Here is a 21,671-nt window from a genome sequence, read left to right as displayed (position 1 = left end):
AGAATTTCCCATTTATGCCCACTCTGTGCCTTCTGTTCTCCAGCCATTTGCCTATCCATCTTAGTATGTCTCCTTCTATTCCATGGCCTTGCAGTTTCCTGAGGAGTCTTACATGTGGAACCTTGTCGAATGCTTTCTGAAAATCCAAGTATACAATATCCACCGGTTCTCCGCTATCAATTTGTTTGTTCACTGTCTCAAAAAATTGAAGTAGGTTCGTCAAACATGACTTTCCCTTCCTGAATCCATGTTGACTGGCTCTCATCAGGTCGTGTGTCTAAGTGCCGGGTTATGCTATCCTTGATCAACGCCTCAACCATCTTCCCAGGAAATGACGTGAGACTCACAGGTCTATAGTTGCCCGGTACTCCTCTTGATCCTTTTTTAAATATCGGCGTGACGTTCGCTATCTTCCAGTCGTCCGGTATCTGTCCTGTTTTGATTGACAGGTTGGCAAGTTTTTGCAATAGTTCACCGATTTCCACTTTTAGCTCTTTCAAGACTCTTAGATGAATTCCATCCGGTCCAAGAGATTTGTCACTTTTGAGTTTGTCGATCTGGCGGTAAATCTGGTCCAAGTCCACTTCTACTGTGGTAAGGCTGTCCTCTGTTGCCTGACTGACTAGTCACATGACATTCTATGATGCACCCTCCTAACTCTTCTCCCGCCCCAACCATTTCCTGTGAAAATATGAAATTGCAGAAACTTTTTGAAGAACCCTCGTAGAATTACTCTCATAGTTTTCTGTCTCCTAAAAGATGCATTTCTAGAATAAATTTATGAGTTCTGTGAACATTTCAAGGAAAATAGCTGATGCTTTCTATTTCTTCCATTCACATACATGGGACTTTGAACCCTTAGGAGACTTTTTATTAGAGTGTTAAGATGTTCGTATGAGGTTATTGTTTTGTTGTAGTATTTTGTCATTCATTACTAATTAAAAAAAAAATTATTTCTGGGAGTGGTCGTCTCATGGATAGACAGTGGGCATTCCTGTGCTACCCAACTAATGCATTCTGATTTGTGCATGCCAACTGAGGACTCAGAATAAATGCAGGAACACTTAGCATTTCCTTAACAGGAGGTTGTAAATGTTCCCACAGGCAGATGCCATGTGCTAATGATAATATTAACACATGGCCTGCAAAAAAAAAAAAATAATAATAAAAAATATATATATATATTGTATTATTTCTATTCATCACAGTAACCTATTATATATCTACTCTTTGCTTTTTAATTCTACTGGAAAAGACCAGACTAACAATTGTAACATGATACATTCTTGATTCTATGTACTGTAACGCTCCTGGAAATGTCCAGTCTTCTAACTTGTAATCCGCTTAGAACCGCAAGGCACAAGCGGAATAGAAATCACTAATGTAATGTAATGTAATATATATATTTTTTTAAACCTCAAAAGTGCTGTGGTAAATCTGGGCTTACTGCAAAATAAAATCTCACATTAACAAATGTGAAACCCAGATTCTAGTGAATTTTAGTAAAATTGATCCTAAATTAACTTAACTTAATAAATGTGCCAATGATAGCCAAGTACTTAAGCGCGTTCTAAAACATATTTACTGGTTAAACATACCCCCTCTTCTACGAAACTGCGCTAGCAATATCTAGTATGGGGAGCCATGCTGAATGGCCCCCGCTGCTCCTGACACTCATAGGAACTCCTATGAGCATCAGGAGCAGCGCAGGCCATTCAGCGCGGCTCCCTGCACTAAAAACTGCTAGCGCAGTTTCGTAGACGAAGGAGTTAGTTTCATAGTTTATTCAAATTTGATAAAACGCTTCTCCTGGAATACAAAGCATTGTACATTAAAAATTTAAATATAAATAGGGAACAAACAACAAATAATAAACAAAGACCTTCCAAGACAGACAGACATACCTGATTGCATTGCGACATGAGAACAATAGGAAAAAAGTGAGGAGCTACAATTTATTAAGAAAAAGTACATGAAAAGGAAGTACAGTAGGGAAGATGTGACAGGTTGAATAATTAATAATGTAAATGTTTATGAAAGATAAATCAATTGTAAGCATCTTTAAAAAGAAAGTATTTTAAATTACTTTTGAATTTATCCAAGTTTTGTTCAGCTCTGAGGTATAAGGGGAGAGCGTTCCAAATTGAGGGGGTAGTAACTGAGAAAATAAGAGTATGACAGATGCTAATTATTTTTAAGGACGGGACATTTAGAGAGTGTTGTGAGGCTGTGGGAAGAAAGAAGGAGGGGTAACCTAGATAGCCTGCAAAGTTGCGCACAAAGGAGCGCTTTAAGGAGCAAAACCTGCTCCTTAAGCGCGCTCCTTTGGCGTGCGCCACAAGTAGCAGAGTAAATATTGGCATGTATCAGCTGATGAGGAGGCGTGTCCAGCAGGCCGCCGCTTTGCGGCGGCAAATCAAGATGGAGAGATTAGACTGAGGGAACAACCAAAGGCAGGCAGTGAGTTAATCAATGATAAAAAGTAACTTACAAGATAACAATTAAAAACAGTAATTAAAAGGCAAAATAGCAGGAGAGTTTAGTAACAACTGAAAAGCGAAGTAGCAGGAGAGTTCAGTAACACTTTACAAACTCACAATTAAAATAACAGTTAAAAAGCAATGGTGCTCGGAGCATTCAGCACGCCAGCCTGCGCTAAAAAAACTCTATTGCGATTTTCTAAAAGGAGGGGGGGATAGTTTGTGTTAATTAAGGGGCCCTTTTACTAAGTGCAGGAATTGCTTAACTCAGGGTAAAATCCACTACCGCAGGGCACGCTCAGGCACCCTATGGTCATTTTTGGATCTGCAAATACTTTCCTTGTGCTGGGAGCATGTGTTTGTGGTGGGGGGGGGAGGGGGGAGGCAGAGAGTAGGCATGCTCAACACTAATCACTTAGCATAGCTATATCAACACAAACTGATTAGCATGTGGTTAGCACAGGGGCCCTTAATCCTGTGGTAGTAAATACAATAGTTGACCACAATATAGTAACAACTTCCATAGTATTCTAATTGTGCTTGCTTTACGAAACGTAGGACTACATCTCCCTGCATGCAATGGGACAAAACCAGAACTTTATCACTGCCTGGCTAAAATGGCAACGTGTAGAGTGTTCCTCAAATGTTTCATATTGCTTCCAACGAGAAGATCAAGAGGAAGATACGAAAGATAAGAGAAGCCCTTGGCAAAGCGTCACACACTCTACTACTACTACTACTCACCTTCTGTTGTTGGAAGAAAGGCTATAATTCAGTACCAGGTAAAGGGAGCTGGAGGGCAACTCTAGACATATATTTTAAAATGTCTAAACTAAGGTCTGATATTAGACTTTGCCTCACATATATGCTTAGGTGAACAATGAGTTAATGATGCATAGAGTAAGATTTTTGCACTTCAGGAATCTCTGCTCAAATAGTTTGCATTCTTTCACACTTTTCCCCATGAGGTCCTAGTAGGCCATTAGCAAATCAATAAAGGCAAATTGCATTTGTCACCATATCAGAATGTCTGAAGATCCTGTTTTTGTTTTTATAGAAGAAAAATCTGTATCTCAGGTCAGTGAAGCAAATTCCAGGCAAATATATATATATTGTATATTTATTCTTAGAGGTCTGTGAAATCAAAATAGAAACATTCCTGCTTTTGTTGGATTTTTTTGGAAGAAGTATTTTTCAAAGATAACAATCTGAATGATAATAATGTAGCAGCTTCTTCAGCTGATTTAATTCTGGTTAGTTCTAACATAAATCACAATAATACATGCTAGGATATAAATGATGCTGTAAAGAACACCACATTACATCAGACAGTCTGAAATTAAGTGGTACAGCAGTAGTGAATAAATATTGTTCTGGTACTTTCAAAGTATCATATTTATTTAGTACTCTATTGACAATCTGATTGCATGGATTGTAGGATTATCTTTTTATACAGATTCAAATTTTCTATTTGCTAACTTTTAGGTTCAAACAATTTTTATTGATGCAAACAACAGCAAATACGACGCCAGGGCACCCCAAAGGTACACAGTACAAACAATGATGCATCATATACAATAATATAACAAGAGAGGACAAAAGAAGAGTAACAGCAACCAAACTCTGCTAACTTTTAAATAAATTTACATTAAGTATACATAACGTGACCATTTATTTTTTTCATCAAAACGGGACATCTATTAATATTCAGTCCTGCCCCCAATCCCGCTCTAGCCCCACCCCCAATCCCACCCTAGCCCCACCCCCAATCCCACCCTAGCCCCGCCCCCAATTTCTTCCATTCATTTTTCATGTACACACGATATCTTATTTCATAATGGTAACCATAAAATTTTTTAAAAACCACAAAGCACCCTATACGCAGAGAAAATGTTAATTATTTATATTTGGAGGGTTTTCAATGATGTCACCTCAGTAAATATAGAAAAATAGACAAATATAGTGCAAAATATAGACATCAGATATAAATTCTCAAAACTGACACATTTTTATCACTAAATTGAAAATAAAATCATTTTTCCTACCTTTGCTGTCTGGTGATTTCATGAGTCTCTGGTTGCGTTTCCCTCTGACTGTGCATCCTATCTTTCATTTCTTTCTGCACTCAGGCCCAACAATTGTCCCTTTCTATTCCCTCCCTCCTTCCTTCCTATGTCCTTAGTGCCCCCAGTATCTTCCTATGTCCTTAGTGTCCCCAGCACCTCCTTCCTATGTCCTTAGTGCCCCCAGTACCTCCTTCCTATGTTCTTAGTGCCCCCAGATCAGTGGCGTACCTAGGGTATGTGGCACCCGGGGCCCATCATTTTTTGACACCCCCCCCCCCCATGGAAAAATTTTTTTTTTTTTTTTTTTTTTTGCAATAACCATGAAATGGAATAAATGGTCAGAATAGAAACAGGCAGTGAAAATTTTCTTTTATTGAACCTCATTTATGTAACCATTATTCCAAACATAACATAACATAAATTATGTCGGAATTGTCATGACATCAGAAGTACATATGGAGTAGTTGCAGGTGATGCTTGGGACAGTTCTGATTATGTTAGTTTGGTTTTATGTGTTTTTTGAATAGAAGGGTTTTTATTTCTTTTTTTAAGGTTTTGTAGTTTGTGGTCGAGGTCAATAGGTTGTAGAGTTGGGGGTCAAGTGTTGCAGCTCGAATGGCTAGGAGGTTGTCGAACAGTTTTTTTCTTTTGACGTTTTTGGTTGGAGGGTGTGTGAATGGTGCGTGAGTTCTCCTATGTCTGTTTGAAGTGGATTGAATTATTTAGCTGAAGAAATTAGTTACCCCCCCATTCCACACACATTAATTCTCTTCCATTTTTGTTCCCATTATAAAAAAACACTGATAAGTTCCCAGGAAAAAAATACATTAAAATAAGAAGTAAAAACAAAGGCCCCTACAGATGAGAACATAACATAAGAATAGCCTAACTGGGTCACACCAATGGTCCATCATGCCCAGTAGCCCATTCTCATGGTAGCCAATAGTGCTGCCCGATTCAGAGAAAAATATTTCATTCGATTCGATTCACCCTGTTGAATCGATTTTTCGATTAGATTCACTGTTAATGACACCGCTTTTTAAGTTTAAACAAAGTATAACAATAAATTTCACAACAACAATAAATTTCACAAAGTACTTAAAAAAAAAAAATCACATTTTTCCATTAAAGCAGTTCTGGAGACATTTGCTTGAACAGTCTTTTTTCCCAGTCCATAAGCAAGCAATATGAAAAAGATTTCCTTAATTATCTACTCAAACATTTTTGCTATTTACTTTCATTGTACCTAGACTATTATTCAGTAGAAAAAATTTAGTTTGTTCAATCAAGCAGAACATTCACTCATAGAAGTCCAATGTCCACACAGGATTTGATTGAACAAACCATATTTTTTCTACTGAATAATAGTTTAGGTATACTGAATAGCAAAAATGTTAAAGCCACACAGAAAAGCAGTAAAAGTCAATAGGTTCTCCAAGTGGGAACAACCTGATGTCTCAGCACTTGAGGAAAAGACCACGTAATAATGTTTATAAGATAAATCATATAAATGATTATACTGAAGCAGGGTGTCCTCAGCGTGAGAGGTAAGCGAGAGGAGAGAATTCTCCAGTGCTTTACACAATAAGGCTCCTCTGCCTGCAGTGCACACCATCATAGGACACCTCAGGTGTGCTCAAATTAATCAATGTGATAAATTAAACAGTGATAAACAATTGGTCAATCACAAGAGTGCAAGATCAAACAGGTTGTTCCCACTCAGAGAACCTATTGACTTTACTGCTTTTCTGTGTGAGTAGATAATTAAGCAAATTTCTGATAGCCTACAGAACTGATTCTCACCTTCCATCCCCAGCCCCCAAGACTTACCAGACCCCCCCTGCCGATGCATTTACTTACTGCCTGAACTGGATATTAAATCGTGGGGAAGAGAGGAGAAATGCGGGGAAAGAGCCAGCCAAAACTAGTATTTGTTGCTGCTGAGTGCACCAATCCAGGGCAAGCAGACGCTTCCCCCATGTCTTAATAACAGACAATGGACTTTTCCTCCAGGAATTTGTCCAAACCTTTCTTAAAACCAGCTACGCTATCTACTTTTAACATAACTTCTGGCCACTTCATTTTTAAGCTTAGATCTTTCCTTCCAAACAGAGACCTTGCTAGATGTCAAATACAGCACAAGGTAACTTCACATGGACTTAACTGTGCAGGAAATGAATCTCCTCATACACCCACCATATAGTGCAAAAATGTGCAAAGGTCTGTTTTTTTCTTTCGATCACTACATAGCCTAATGCCACACAAGCAGCGCTGTTACAAACATATTCTGAAGGTCAATGCTAAGGTTGACAAAGTTTCCTTCCTTGGACCAGAAGGAGATACTGACAAACCACTGGAAGAGATTCTAAAACAACTACCCAGAAATAACACCCAAAGACCCACTCAGTGTGTGAACCAGTTGAGTGGAGTGGACTAACTGGGGGTGGAAATGGGCCCAGAGTTTGCTCAGCAGAATTTCCCAGACTACCTCTTCCTCTCAACACACTGACATGCTACCACCACCACCAACACTAGGAACACCTCACCGAGTATGCCAGCAATGCTTATAAACTTTATAAAACACATTATTATATTTTCTTATAAAGCATATATTTTAACTGAACTCAGCCTTGCCATTCACAAAAATAGAAAAGTTCCCATTTCAAGCTGTCTCATGTACACTTTTCAAATCTAACATATTGTAATCACAAAACAGAAAATAAAATTATTTTTTCTACCTTTTGTTCTCTGATCAATATTCAAATCTTGTTGGTCCCAGGCTCTTGTTGTCTTGCTTGCCAGGGTCTCCTTTCTCCGTGCTAACCATCCGTCTGCCATCTCTGTTCTCCCCTTCCGTTTCCCTTCCCTCTCCCGGAGATCTGGCATCTTTCCTTTTTTTTGTCTCCATCCACAGATTCACCTTTTCTCAACTCCCCACCACCCCAGGATCCACCATCTCTCCCTTTCTGTTCCCAACTATCCTCCTATCCAGTATCTCTATCCCCCCTCCACACCATCCCCTGTTTCCAAGTTCTCTCCCTTTCTGTTCCTTCCCTCCCTAAATCCCATTATGCACCATCTCTCTCCCACTCCTCTGTTTTTAGACCCATTATTTCTAACCCCCAAAGTCTGGCATATGCACGTATCTTTGAACCCCCCCTTCCCTCTCTCCCTCTGTGTACTTTTACACCAGGACCCCCCTCCCCCGAAGGTCTGTCCCCCCTCAGAAGGGCTACACCCCACCCCTGAAGACCTGCACCCCACGAAGGACTTTACCTCCCACCCGAAGGTCTGTCCCCCTCTGAACGCCTAAACCCCACCCCTGAAGGCCTGCACCCTCCCCGAAGGATTGTACCCCCCACCCGAAGGTCTGTCCCCCCCTGAAGGCCTGCACCCATCCCGAAGGCCTGCACCCACCCCGAATGCCTGCACCCACCCCGAAGGCCTGCACCCACCCCGAAGGCCTGCACCCCCGAAGGCCTGTCCCCCCCCCCTTGAAGGCCTGACCCCCCCTTGAAGGCCTGCCTGCTTGTCCCCCCTTGAAGGCCTATCCCCCCTTAAAGGTCTGCCTGTCCCACCCCCTTGTAGGCCTGTCCCCCCTTAAAGGTCTGCCTGTCCCACCCCCTTGTAGGCCTGTCCCCCCCTTGAAGGCCTGACCCCCCCTTGAAGGCCTGCCTGCTTGTCCCCCCTTGAAGGCCTGTCCCCCCCTTGAAGGTTGGCACCCCCCCAAAGGCCTGCACCCCCTTGAAGGCCTGTCCCACCCCCTTGTAGGCCTGTCCCCCCCTTGAAGGCCTGCCTGCTTGTCCCCCCTTGAAGGCCTGTCCTCCCCCTTGAAGGCCTGCACCCCCCCTTGAAGGTTGGCACTCCCCAAAGGCCTGCACCCCCTTGAAGGCCTGTCCCACCCCCTTGTAGGCCTGTCCCCCCCTTGAAGGCCTGCCTGCCTGTCCCCCCCTTGAAGGCCTGCACCCCCTTGAAGGTCTGCACCCCCCCCCGAAGGCCTGCACCCCCCCGAAGGTCTGTCCCCCCACTTGAAGGCCTGCCTGCCTGTCCCCCCCTTGAAGGCCTGCACCCCCTTGAAGGTCGGCACCCCCCCTGAAGGCATGCACCCCCCCTGAAGGCCTGTCCCCCCCCCTTGTAGGCCTGCACCCCCTTGTAGGCCTGTCCCCCCCCCTTGTAGGCCTGTCCCCCCCTTGAAGGCCTGCCTGCCTGTCCCCCCCTTGAAGGCCTGCACCCCCTTGAAGGTCTGCACCCCCCCCGAAGACCTGCACCCCCCCTTGAAGGCCTGCCTGCCTGCCTGTCACCCCCCTCCCCCTTGAAAGTCTGCCTGCCCGCCCGCCCGCCCCACCCTGAAGGCCTGATGCCCCGACCCACCCCGAAGGACCATTCGCCCCCCTGGCCTCCCCGCACTACCTATGAAGCAGCCGCAGCAGGATCGCGACGTCAGCTATCTTTGCGCTGCTTAGGAGCTGCTTCCTGCGCCGGGCTACCTTAAGCTACTGCCCCCCCCACGCCCGAAGGACCGCTCGCCCCACTGACCTTCCAGCACACCTATGAAGCAGCCCGCAGCAGGATCGCGACGTCAGCAATCCCTCAGCTGCTTGGGCGCTGCTTCCTGCGCCGCGGTCCCGCCCCCTCCTCTGACGTCAGAGGAGGGACGGGACCGCGGCACAGGAAGCAGCGCCCAAGCAGCTGAGGGATTGCTGACGTCGCGATCCTGCTGCGGGCTGCTTCATAGGTGTGCTGGAAGGTCAGTGGGGCGAGCGGTCCTTCGGGCGTGGGGGGGGACTGAGCGGCAAGGCCGGGAACACCCCCTCAGGGCTGGTACCCGGGGCGGCCCGCCCCCCTGCCCCCCCCCCTAGGTACGCCACTGCCCCAGATCCAGTCTCAGTTCTCCTTTGTACCTTTGTTCCAGGTCTCCCTTTCTCTCTCTCCCTCCTCTGTTATGATCTTGCCTCTCTCTGCTCTTCCTCAGGGGCTCTCCCCCTCTGTCTGCACCTTCCAAAGTCCTGCTTCTGCCTCCTGTCTTTCCCCTTTGGTCCAGGCCTTTATCTCTCTAGTCTTTCTTCTACTTACAACCCCCCCATCTCTGCCATTTTCTCTCCTTCCTTCATTCCTCCTTCCTATGTCCCCTCACTGCTTCCAGCCTTTGTCCCACCCCCTCCCAAAAAGCCTGCCGGCCTACCTCCCCAAAGCCAGCCTTCCCCAAAGCCAGTCTGCCTGTCTACCTACCCCAGAGCCAGCCTGCCTGCCTACCTCCCCCAGAGTCAGCCTTCCTGCCTCCCCCAGAGCCAACCTGCCTGTCTCCCCCAAAGTCAGCCAGTCTGCCTGCCTACCTCCCCCAGAGCCAGCCAGCCTACCTCCCTCCCCCAGAGCTAGCCAGCCTGCCTGCCTCCCCCAAAGCCTGCCTACCTCCGTCCCTCCCCCAGAGCCAGCCAGCCAGCCTGCCTTCCTACCTCCTCCAAAACCTGCCTACCTACCTCCCTCCCCCAGAGCCAGCCAGCCAGACTGCCTGCCTGCCTACCTCCTCCCCCCCCTACCGCGGAAAACAAAAGGATCCACCGCCGCTGCTCCTCTGCTTCAAACTGCTGGAACCCGGAAGCCTTCTTTCTGACGTCAATTCTGATGTCGGAGAGGACGTTACGGGTCAGTCAGGCAGCGATTGGCTGGCCCGGAACGTCCTCTCCGATGTCAGAATTGACGTCGGAAAGAAGGCTTCCGGGTTCCAGCAGTTTGCAGCAGAGGAGCAGCGGCGGTGGACCTAAATCGGGCCTGGAGGGAGGCTTTTGGGGTTTTTTTATTTTTGGTGCGGCAGGGGAGGGACAGGAAGCAATCGCCTGTCCCGTTGTCCCCGCGCACAGCTTCCGGACGCTGTCTCTGAAAACGGGACATTTTGGGCGTCCCGAAGCTGTGTGTGGGGACAACGGGACAGGGGATCCGAAAACGGGACTGTCCCGTTCAAAACGGGGCGTATGGTCACCTTAAGTATACAGTACATTGGAAGTAGAGCAGTGTATAATTGATCTAAGGAAGGCAAACTGTACAGATGTACCAAAGACCTGACTATTTTTTTTCCCAAACAGAATGGGAGCAAGTTGTAATAAATCTTGCCCATATGTGATGCAGGAGTCATTAACAGCCTTTACAACTCAAGGTGAAGGTTTCTTTTCATGCCCTTGAAGGGGTGGAACCAATCTGGAAGCAGCATAAAGGGATTGTTCTAAGCTGGTTAACCAATTGGGATGTGCCTTTGGAAGGAGTTATGTCAAGGAGTTAGGCGGGTTCCTTAGGTTATTTAAGGCCTTGTCGAGATCGGGACCCAATAAATCATTCAGATGTCAGGACGGCAGTAAAAAAGGAGCACTCTCAGAAGAGGAGGGTTTTGTTGTTCCCTAAATCCTATTTCCCAAGAGAAAGACAGTTCTAAACTTTGGATTCAGGCCCACTCAGCAGTGGTGCACTTCCTCAGTATAGATGGTAGGAATCCCCAGGCGCCACCAGCTGAAGCCCTGGATCTTGTCAACACAAGAGAACTTTCAAAGATTGGATCTCGTTCGAACACCGCTAAAACTCAAACTGTCCTTTCCTTCTCTTAAAGGAATTGTTTTTGGTGGTAATTTAGGGAAATCCTATCCTTTCAAACTAACAGAAATATGGAATGATATTCCTCTAAGGTTAAGAGAATTAGGTTCATTTCAACGTTTTCGTAAAAACTTAAAAGCATGGTTATTCTCTAAATTGTAAACACGTTATTTTTTTTTTAATATATTTTTTAATTGATGTAAACTAAGTTGAGCTTTAGTATATGAAGATGACCCGGTCTATAATCTAATCTAATCTAAACCTTAGGTTTGTATGCCGCATCATCTCTATAAATCTAACCCCCTCTTTTACAAAGGTAAGCTATGCTTTTTAGCGTGCACTAAAAGCTAACACATGCATGTTATCCTATTGTTGCGATAGCGGTTAGAGCACAAGTTGATTTAGCATGCGCTAAAAATGCTTAGCGCACCTTTGTAAGAGGAGCAAGGAGATGAGCAGTTAATAAATAAACTCCTCTCGTATGAGGAAAGACTAAAAAGGTTAGGCTCTTTAGCTTGGAAAAGATACGGCCGAGGGCAGATATGATTGAAGTTTACAAAATCCTGAGTGGAGTAGAACGGGTACAAGTGGATCGATTTTTCACTTTGTCAAAAATTACAAAGACTAGGGGACACTCAAAGTTACAGGGAAATACTTTTAAAACCAATAGGAGGAAATAATTTTTCACTCAGAGAGTAGTTAAGCTCTGGAATGCATTACCAGAGGTTGTGGTAAGAGCAGATAGCGTAGCTGGTTTTAAGAAAGGTTTGGACAAGTTCCTGGAGGAAAAGTCCATAGTATGTTATTGAGAGAGGCATGGTGGAAGCCACTGCTTGCCCTGGATCAGTAGCATGGAATGTTGCTACTCCCTGGGTTTTGGCCAGGTACTAAGGACCTGGATTGGCCACCTTGAGAACAGGCTACTAGACCTGATGGACCATTGGCCTGATCCAGTAAGGCTATTGTTATGTTCTTAAATAAATGTAACACTCTTAGGCGACACAGGTGCAAGGGGAGCGTGGCCTGGCGTCACCATGGGTCGTGTTTGGGGGGGATGTTATAAGTTTAAAGACTTAACGGGAGCTACAGTAGTTTCAACATCAAATAGCTTCCTGGGGGTGTGTGAAATATGCATTGGGAGTTTGTTGGTTTTGGACATGGATTGCATTGTAAGTGGAGATAATATTAAGATAGATAATAAAGCTGTGGCCAAAAATTTAGTCCAATAAAATTGAGTTGTGTGATTATTGATTGATGGTGTTTAGCTTTCAGTTGCAGGTGACAGAATGTGAATGCTGTTGTTATGAATTACAATTATCCAAGATCAGAGAGATGATTAATTGATTGCAACTTTGTTCAAAAAATTGTAACAGATCATTTTCATCTTCCTAAGGGTGTCTTTTACAAAGCCACATTAGCTATCTCCGCAAGGCAGCTCTTGCATCACATTTCTCACACCAGGAATCACTACTGCAGCTTGGTAAAGGGGGCCCTTGTGACTTAAGTTGGAAATAAACTTTGCCACCAATTTCATTTGGCATTTCAAAGATAGAGATGAGTCAATGATCAATACAGATACATACATAAGAACATATGATTTGCTGCTGCTGGGTCAGACCAGTAGTCCATCGTGCCCAGCAGTCCACTCACGTGGTGGCCCTGAGGTCAAATACCAGTGCCCTATTTGAGTCTAGCCTTACTTGCGTATGTTCCGTTCCAGTAGGAACTTATCCAACCTTGTCTTGAATCCTTGAAAGGTGCTTTCCCCTATAACAGCCTCCGGGAGAGTGTTCCAGACCTCTACCACTCTCTGGGTGAAGAAGAACTTCCTTACGTTTCTTCACCTTTGAGAGGGTGAACAATCTCTCTGTCTCTAAGTCAAATTCCCTTCAATATCTTGAATATTTCGATCTTGTCCCCTCTCAGTCTTCTCTTTTCAAGGGAGAAGAGGCCCAGTTTCTCTAGCCTCTCATTGTACAGCAACTCCCTCAGTCCCTTTAACCATTTTTGTCGCTCTTCTCTGGACCCTTTCGAGTAGTACTATGTCCTTTTCCAGTGTTGAACACAGTATTCCAGGTGAGGCCGTACCATGGCCCGGTATAACGGCATGATAACCTTTTCAGATCTGTTCGTGATCCCCTTCTTAATCATTCCTAGCATTCTGTTTGCCCTTTTTGCCGCTAGCCATGGTACATAGCTTCTCGTGCCACTGGGGTTTCTGTGCATCTGAGAAACTGAAAGCTATGCCATCAGTAGTTTCACTACCAGCAGGGCCTCCCAAGGTGGACAGGTTTCAGTGGAGATGTCATACTGATGATGTACCACCCATCTGGGTAGTGTTGGAGGCGGAGGATCATGTCTGATGCGACAACGTTGTCTCGGGGCTCAAGGATCTTTCGTACGAGGAGAGGCTGAATAAATTGTAACTATACTCCCTCGAAGAACGTAGGGAGAGGGGAGACATGATTGAGACATTTAAATATGTCACAGGCCGTATCGAGGTGGAAGATGACTTTTTCTTTCTTAAAGGACCCTCGCCACAAGTGGGCATCCACTGAAAATTAGGGGTGGGAAATTTCATGGCGACACCAGGAAGTATTTCTTCACCGAAAGAGTGGTTGATCATTGGAATGAGCTTCCAGTACAGGTGATCGAGGCCAGCAGCGTGCCAGATTTTAAGAATAAATGGGATGCACATGTTGGATCTCTAAGAGGGTAGAGTTAAGGGGAGGGGTCATCAGAGTGGGATCTCCAAGAGGACAATAAGGGGGGAGGGTCAATTGTGTGGGCAGACTTGATGGGCTGTGGCCCTTTTCTGCCGTCATTTTCTATGCTTCTATGCATTTATACTGCGCAGAAGAAAGGCCCGACAATCTACTTCTGTATTCTGCCATGAAAACTTAAGAACGGCCTTACTAGGTCAGACCAATGGTCCATCTAGCCCAGTTTCCCGTCTTTGCGGAGGCCAATCCAAGTCACAAGTACCTGACAAAATTCCAAATAGTAGCAGCATTCCATGCTACCAATCCAGCATATACAGTGGCTTCCCCATGTCTGTCTCAACAGCAGACTATGAACTTTTCCTTCAGGAACTTGTCCAGAGCTTTTATAAAACCAGCTACATTAACCACTCTTATCACATCCTCTGGCAATGCGTTCCAGAGCTTAACTATTCTCCAAGTGAAAAAAATATTTTCCCCTATTGGTTTAAAAAGTATTACTCTGTAACTTCATTGAGTGTCCCCTGTTCCTTCCCACTCCTTTCCCTGCCGTGCACGCATGCACCTTCACTTCCATCCCCCACCCCCCACCCCCCACCATACCTCTATCTCTTCACTGGTGCAAGCAGCAACTCCAACCTGCTGCTCGCGCCAGCGTCGGCTCTCCCTCTGACGTCACTTTCAGGTGATATTGCTCACACTTGAGAAGTTAAAAGAGGTACAGGGTAGGGTAGGGAAGGACAACGTGCATATGGCAGGGGGAAGGGACAGGGTAGGAGCGGGGAGGGCATAGAAGAGGGTGGAGGAGGGGCACAATCACTCTGGGCACCTCCCACCCTCGCTATGCCACTGTGTCCCATGTTTTCTTGAATTCAGACAATCTTTGTCTCCACCACCTCTACCAGGAGACAATTCCACGCATCTAACACCCTTTCTGTAAAAAAGTATTTCCTTAGATTACTCCGGAGCCTATCACCTCTTAACTTCATTCTATGCCCTCTCATTCCAGAGCTTCCTTTCAAATGAAAGAGACTTGACTCATTCGCATTTACATCATGTAGGTATTTAAACGTCTCTCAAGATCAAAAAAGTAGTGACAGTAAAATAAAAATAAAAAATCACCTTTAAACATGTCTCTATCATATCTCCCCTCTCCCACCTTTGCTCCAAAGTATACATATTGAGATCTTTAAGTCTGTCCCCATACGCCTTATGATGAAGACCACACACCATTTTAATAGCCTTCCTCTGGACTGACTCCATCCTTTTTATATCTTTTTCAAGATGTGACCTACTGGCCATACCTCTCCCTATGCACTTTAAGCATCCTTCTTGCTTTCTCCGCCGCTTTTTACCAACCTATTTGGCCATATTTAGATCATTACATACTATCACACCAAGTCTTTTGTGCACAAACGTTTTTGCAGCCCAAATGCATTTCTTAGCATTAAATCTTAGCCGCCAAATTTCAGACCATTCTTCAAGCTTCGCTAGGTCTGTCATTAGGGTTACCAGATTTTACGTACATAAAATCCGGACCCATAAACCTGCCCCCAGGCCTATCCAGTTCCATCCATCCCCACCCCATTACGCCCATACCACGCCCCCTAGCCCCGCCTCCCTCAGCCTGCTCATCAGGAGGGAGGGCATCCATGCATGCGCGGATACCCCTCCTAATGCGAACCGCTTTTCAAAACCTGGACAAAGTGCCAGTCTGGACGCCCGGACATGCCCTCTAAAAAGAGGACCTGTCCAGGTAAATCCGGATGTCTGGGAACCCTATTCCTCATGTTATTCACATCATCAGGGGCATCTGCTCTATTGCAGATTTTGGTATCATCCGCAAAGAGGGAAATCTTACCTGACAGCCCAGTAGCATTATCACTTACAAAAATGTTAAAAGAGAACAGGCCCAAGAACCGAACCTTGAGACACACCGCTGGTAACATCCCTTTCTTCAGAGGGATCTCCATTGACCACTATCCTCTGTCACCTTCCAGTCAACCAGTTCTTGACCCAGTCCATCAATTTGGGGCCCATCCCGAGGGCACTCCGTTTATGTATTAGACACCTGTGTGGAACACTGTCAAAGGCTTTGCTAAAATCTAAATGCATCACATCTAGCACACTCCCTCTATCCAGTTCTCTGGTCACCCGTTCAAGGAAATGGATCCATTGCTTTCAGTGGAAGTAAAACCCAGATGTCTCAATCCATCTTCCTTTTTCTGGAGTCAAATGGTAACCTACTCTTAGGGGTCCTGCAATGAACTAAGTTAGTACCTCTGTTTCCCTCCACTTCACCCCTATCTCAATCACTCCTGCCCACATTCCAGCATCTGCCCTGTGTCTGATGATCCCACACACAAAGATTGTACCTTAAACAATATCTCTCTGACTTTACGGTTCACCAATGGCAGCAGTGATTCATCTGTGTTGCTGGGTACTGGTCTTGGAAACATCCCTCTGTGGCTTCCTGCTCTCTCTGACATAACTTCCTGTTGCCAAGATGCCAGGTTCTAGGATCGGTCCCATGCAGTACAGGTGAATTGCTGATGCTGCTGGTGGCAAAACCATAGACTCAGCAAAGATACCTTTTAAAGTACAATGCATGTGTGTGTGGCGGGGGGCGGTCAGAGAAGAGGAGATGCTGGAATGTGGGGGTGTACGGTGGAGGATTTCTGAGAGAGGGGCAGACACTGGACAGTTGTGGTAGCGGTGGTTCATTTAATATCTTAAGGCGGGGGAAGGCACCAAACTTGTCCGCACAGGGCCCTAAAATCGCTAAGGCTAGTCCTGTGCAGAGGGGTAGGTAAAACCCTCAGACGTGTTACTTCATACTGGACACATATGTCAAAGGAGTCCTCACACCAGCCAAAACACAAAAACTCTAACAATCTCTGACTCCTATTAGAAGTCAGTTTCCTCACTGCTGGTTTCATTACATCACCACACACACATGTTTATTAGGGTCACTGACTTATAAAGGAGGAAGAGGAATGCTGGAACCAGATGGTATGCATCCCCTCTCAACTCTGACTTGGTACAGTCCTGAGGGCAGGAACATAATAGGACAACTGGGGAATCCTACAAGGATCCTTACATAATCCACTGGGAACGAAGGGACATGAAGAAACAAGTGAATTCGAGAAGTTTAAACAAAGAACATAAACTCAAGAAAGAAAGGATGAAATGTTGATATTTTTGTGCACGTGCTAAGAATACTGGAATGTAGCTTGGATAGCACATGCTATGAGGGACTTTTGTTTTGCATGCTTATCTAAAAGTGTTTGCAGTATTCCTTGCCTTCATTTAATACCAAAAGTAACTTTTTTTTTTAATTTTTTTTAGGCGATTGTTTGCTCTCTTCCTAACCCCAGCCAGATTCAGGAAAGAAACAAAACACGGAGCTTTGCAAATAGCCTCTTGTGGTCACCTCCCCCCACCCCTCCATGTGTGAGAACAGTTTCCTTCAGCCTTTAAGCCGGCTTGTATTTCCTCATCTGTAATGCAAAAGGAACACGGGCCATCCTGTTGTGCCGTTGTCGAAAAATGCACGCTGAGCAGGAGGAGCTTTAAAGACCCTGGACACCCACTGCTAAGGAAAGTACTGGGAAAGCGTATCTCCTACCAGAGCATGGCAGCCACGTCCAGCTCGATCCATGCCGAGGCGAGACTTCACTGACACGTCTTAGGTCTCGAGCTACCGGGGGAAGGTCCAGAAATCAACCTGTTGGATCTGCTCTCGCTCATATTAATAGAGCAGGGGGGTGAAACGTGTGATTTGCAAAAAAAAAAGGGGGGGGGGCTCCAAAGTTTGAACAGTTTGGAGCCGAGATCAGTGCATCTTCCTCAACCCGCAGGACCTTTTTTTTTTCCACGAGTGAAGATACTGTCACCCTTGCAAGAATTCCCAATGCAACTGTTATTCCTTTGCATCCTAGTTTTTGCGAGCTTTTGCCGTCAGGGCACCGTAGCTCAGAGTGGATCTACGAAAGCCTTACGTTCACCCAATCTAAGGCGAGATGGTAAGTGGCACCTTTCCTCTCGTGATTATTACTATTGGTCCTATTAAGGATTCTGTTGCAGGGTTGTTGTTTTTTTCTCTCTCTGTTGACTCTTTAGCAAACAAGGTAACACTTTTGGGGTTGCAGGGGGGCAAATCAAGCAATCTCCTCCCTCCCCCCCCCAGCTCTCTAGTTGCTGATATCTTATTGAGAAAATTATTGGTGGGGCCTTTGATTTTGGAACCCACTTCATGCCCCCCACTGCCTGTGCAGTACCTGACGCTGGGAGAATCCTAAGTTTTCAGGGCTTCAGTTTCCCTCAGTTTGGGAACATTCTACTTTCAAAATGTACTACATTCTCTAAAAATAAAAAAAGTGTATTTAATAATTGTGTGTTTTGGGGTTTGTTTGGTTTTTTTAACAGTTATTTTTTGGCATCTCTGCCATCCTTTCCAGTGTCTCCCTGATCCTTCTCCAAATCGGTGTAATATTGCATAGTGTGTGCTATTGTCATTATTACCAGCTCTGAGATCCGTAGTGGGAATGCTCTTTCCAGAACGCCTCTAAGCAGAGGCTTTTCTGTAGCTTTTTGACAGATGGTTTCCAGGCTCCTCGCTGCTCTTTATTGCCAGGATTTTGGAGGGGAGGGGGGGTATTATGTTATCAGGCTGTAGGTGTCGCATGGCACGCTGCACTCGGCTGCTTTCGCTCCAGGTTGTGCCCCTCCGCTGGGGGAACTGAGAGAAACTGATGCCGGTAATGTTCTGCTGAATCTGACAGATCTGTCTCTTGGAAGCTGTCTCCGACACCATTGCCAGCGAGACACTGGTTTCTGGTGCAAGAGTACAGTAACCTGCACTGCAGCACTTAAAGTTGTTTGTTTTGGTTTTGTCTTGTTTTTAACTTGCCCTCTGTAACTGGCACACCTGTTTACACTCAGACCTGCCAATCTGCTGATTCACCATGACATACAAGGTAGAAATATGAATTCTGCAGTAAGGGGAGTAAGTGGGCTGCCTTGTATGAACTCCAGCTACACTTAGAGCAGGGGTAGGGAACTCCGGTCCTCGAGAGCCCTATTCCAGTCGGTTTTCAGGATTTCCCCAATGAATATGCATGAGATCTATTTGCATGCACTGCTTTCAATGCATATTTATTGGGGAAATGCTGAAAACCCAACTGGAATACGGCTCTCGAGGACCAGAGTTCCCTACCTCTGACTTAGAGGTTTGACACTGCCAAGAACCATGTTAATCTGGAATAGAAGCTGATACGCAGTTATTATTTTCTTAAATACACGCAAATCAGGTACAGGCAGTCCCCGTGTTAAGAACCAGTTACGTTTTTAAAGCTGTTCTTAAATCAGATTTGTATGTAACTCAGAACTTGCAGATTTTAAGGTTCTTGCTGCTTAACTCTGCTCCCAGATGACAAAAGGGCCAACGGTCCCTACCATTGTTCCCTCTAAGGTACAGCATGCACAACCACACACTGTTCTTAATGTGGCCATGTATCGTTTCTGAATCTGATACAGGAGACGTGGAAGAGTTTATGCTAGTGCTGCCCAATTCAAAGAAAAATATTTTGATTCAATTCAACCTGTTGAATCAATTTTTCAATTTGATTCGATTCACTGTAAAAGTCAATAGGTTCTCCGAGTGGGAACAACCTGATGATTCAGCACTTGAGGAAAAGACCATGTAATAATGTTTATAAGATAAACCATATAAATGATTATAGTGAAGCAGGGTGTCCTCGGCGTGAGAGGTAAGCGAGGGGAGAGAATTCTCCAGCGCTTTACACAATAAGGCACAGGTTAATCACCCTCTGCCTGCACACCATCATAGGACACCTCACGTGTGCTCAAATTAATCAATGTGATAAATTAAACAGTCAATCACACGAGTGCAAGATCAAACAGGTTGTTCCCACTCAGAGAACCTGTTGACTTTTACTGCTTTTCTGTGTGAGTAGATAATTAAGCAAATTTCTGATAGCCTACAAAAATGATTCTCAGCTTCCATCCCCAGCCCCCAAGACTCACCAGCCCCTCTGCCGATTTCAGCTTCCATCCCCAGGCCCCAAGACTCACCAGCCCCCCTGCCGATTCTCAGCCCCTCCTTCCGATTCTCAGCCCCCCCTACCAATTCTTAGCCCGCCCTGCCGATTTCAGCTTCCATCCCCAGCCCCCCTGCCAATTTCAGCTTCCATCCCCAGGCCCAAAGACTCATCAGCCCCCTGCCGATTTCAGCTTCCATCCCCAGGTCCCAAGACTCACCAGCCCCCCTGTCGATTTCAGCTTCCATCCCCAGCCCCCCTGCCGATTTCAGCTTCCATCCCCAGCCCCCTGCCGATTTCAGCTTCCATCCCCAGGCCCCAAGACTCACCAGCCCCCCTGCCGATTCTCAGCCCCCCCTTCCGATTCTCAGCCCCCCCTGCTGATTCTTAGCCCGCCCTGCCAATTTCAGCTTCCATCCCCAGCCCTCTGCCGATTTTAGCTTCCATCCCTAGGCCCCAAGACTCACCAGCCCCCCTGCCGATTTCAGCTTCCATCCCCAGGCCCCCTGACGATTTCAGCTTCCATCCCCATAACCTAAAAAAAAGTCAGCCAACATAAAGAATCATTCACATCTAAATAAAATAATTAACATTTCAAATAATAAACCTATTGTGATGTAAGAGCAAACAATCCATGGCCTGGTTACAGTTTACTGATAAAACAAAATGATATTCTTTTTTTTTTTTCTAGTTTAAATCTTTATTGATTTTCATATATCAACAGTACAATACAGAAGCCCCAAGACTCACCAGCCCCCCTGCCAATTTCAGCTTCCATCCCCAGCCCCCTTGCCGATTCTCAGCCCCCCCCTTCTGATTCTCAGCCCCCCTGCCGATTCTCAGCCCCCCCTGCCAATTTCAGCTTCCATACCCAGCCCCCAAGACTCACCAGCCCCCATTCTGATTCATTTACTTACTGGACTGGATATTAAATCGTGGGGAAGAGAGAAGAAATGCGGGGAAAGAGCCAGCCAAAAATAGTATTTGCTGCTGCCAAAGTGAACCGATTCGAATCGTGAATCGGGCAGCACTAGTTTATGCCACTGGAAATTCTGCTCGGTGAAATCAAATGAAGCTGAGGCTGCATTCTAAAGTATGATTTGTACTTAAGTTGGATGACTGTAACTCGGGGACTGCCTGTAGTTCTAAATTCAAATGTGGGTTTTAAACCAGATTGTAAGAAATTTACCTAGCCCCCACTATAAATCATTATTTTGTTTTCCCTTCATATAGCCAAATGCATATAGCCAACTTGGCACCTGTCTGAAATGCATTTTTATGAACCTTAAGATATATTGTACTGGATTATAATGGGCAAATTTTGGAAATGAATGGAGGTGATGCAATTGAAGCTATTTATTTATTTTATTTTTAGTATTTATATACCACTTATAGCCTAAGCGGTTTAAATTTAGGTACTCAAGCATTTTTTTCCTATTCGTCCCAGTGGGCTCACACCCTATCTAATGCATCTAAGCAAAGAATGTGGGACCCAGGCATAAATACTGTAAAATGAGAATGTTGTGTTTGACTTTAAAACTGAAATGTGAGCTTGTGTCACATTTGGCATAATAACAGTGTTTGTGCTAGCTCAGTGAATCTGGAGAAGTTATCCTAAAAACACATTACTTCTTGCATTGCTTCAGTGGATGAGACTGCAGTCTTCAAAATGCTGGGTAATATCTGACTCTTGACAAAAGCAATCACTGCATGCAACGGACTTGCTGCTCTTTGCTTTTAATTATTCTAGCTCTTTTTCCTACT

General features: G+C 45.2%; 1 protein-coding gene across 3 annotated transcripts in view; it reads left to right on the top strand.

Annotated features, from left to right (window-relative positions):
* The first annotated feature begins 2,331 nt into the window (after positions 1-2,331).
* Positions 2,332-21,671, top strand: part of PDGFD (platelet derived growth factor D) — a 335,184-nt gene continuing 315,844 nt past the window's right edge. For 2 of the 3 annotated variants that reach the window (XM_033950339.1, XM_033950337.1), the window contains exons 1-3: positions 2,332-2,460; positions 3,039-3,262; positions 17,194-17,870. In XM_033950339.1, coding sequence (XP_033806230.1) covers positions 17,759-17,870 — 112 coding nt within the window. In that variant the 5' untranslated portion in view covers positions 2,332-2,460; positions 3,039-3,262; positions 17,194-17,758. Of the gene's footprint in view, positions 2,461-2,907; positions 3,263-17,193; positions 17,871-21,671 lie in introns of those variants that run through there. The other variant, XM_033950338.1, reaches the window with a different exon arrangement.

Source organism: Geotrypetes seraphini, chromosome 6 (assembly GCF_902459505.1).
Source record: "Geotrypetes seraphini chromosome 6, aGeoSer1.1, whole genome shotgun sequence".
Classification (NCBI taxonomy): Eukaryota; Metazoa; Chordata; class Amphibia; order Gymnophiona; family Dermophiidae; genus Geotrypetes; species Geotrypetes seraphini.
This window is presented reverse-complemented; position numbering and strand designations above follow the sequence as displayed.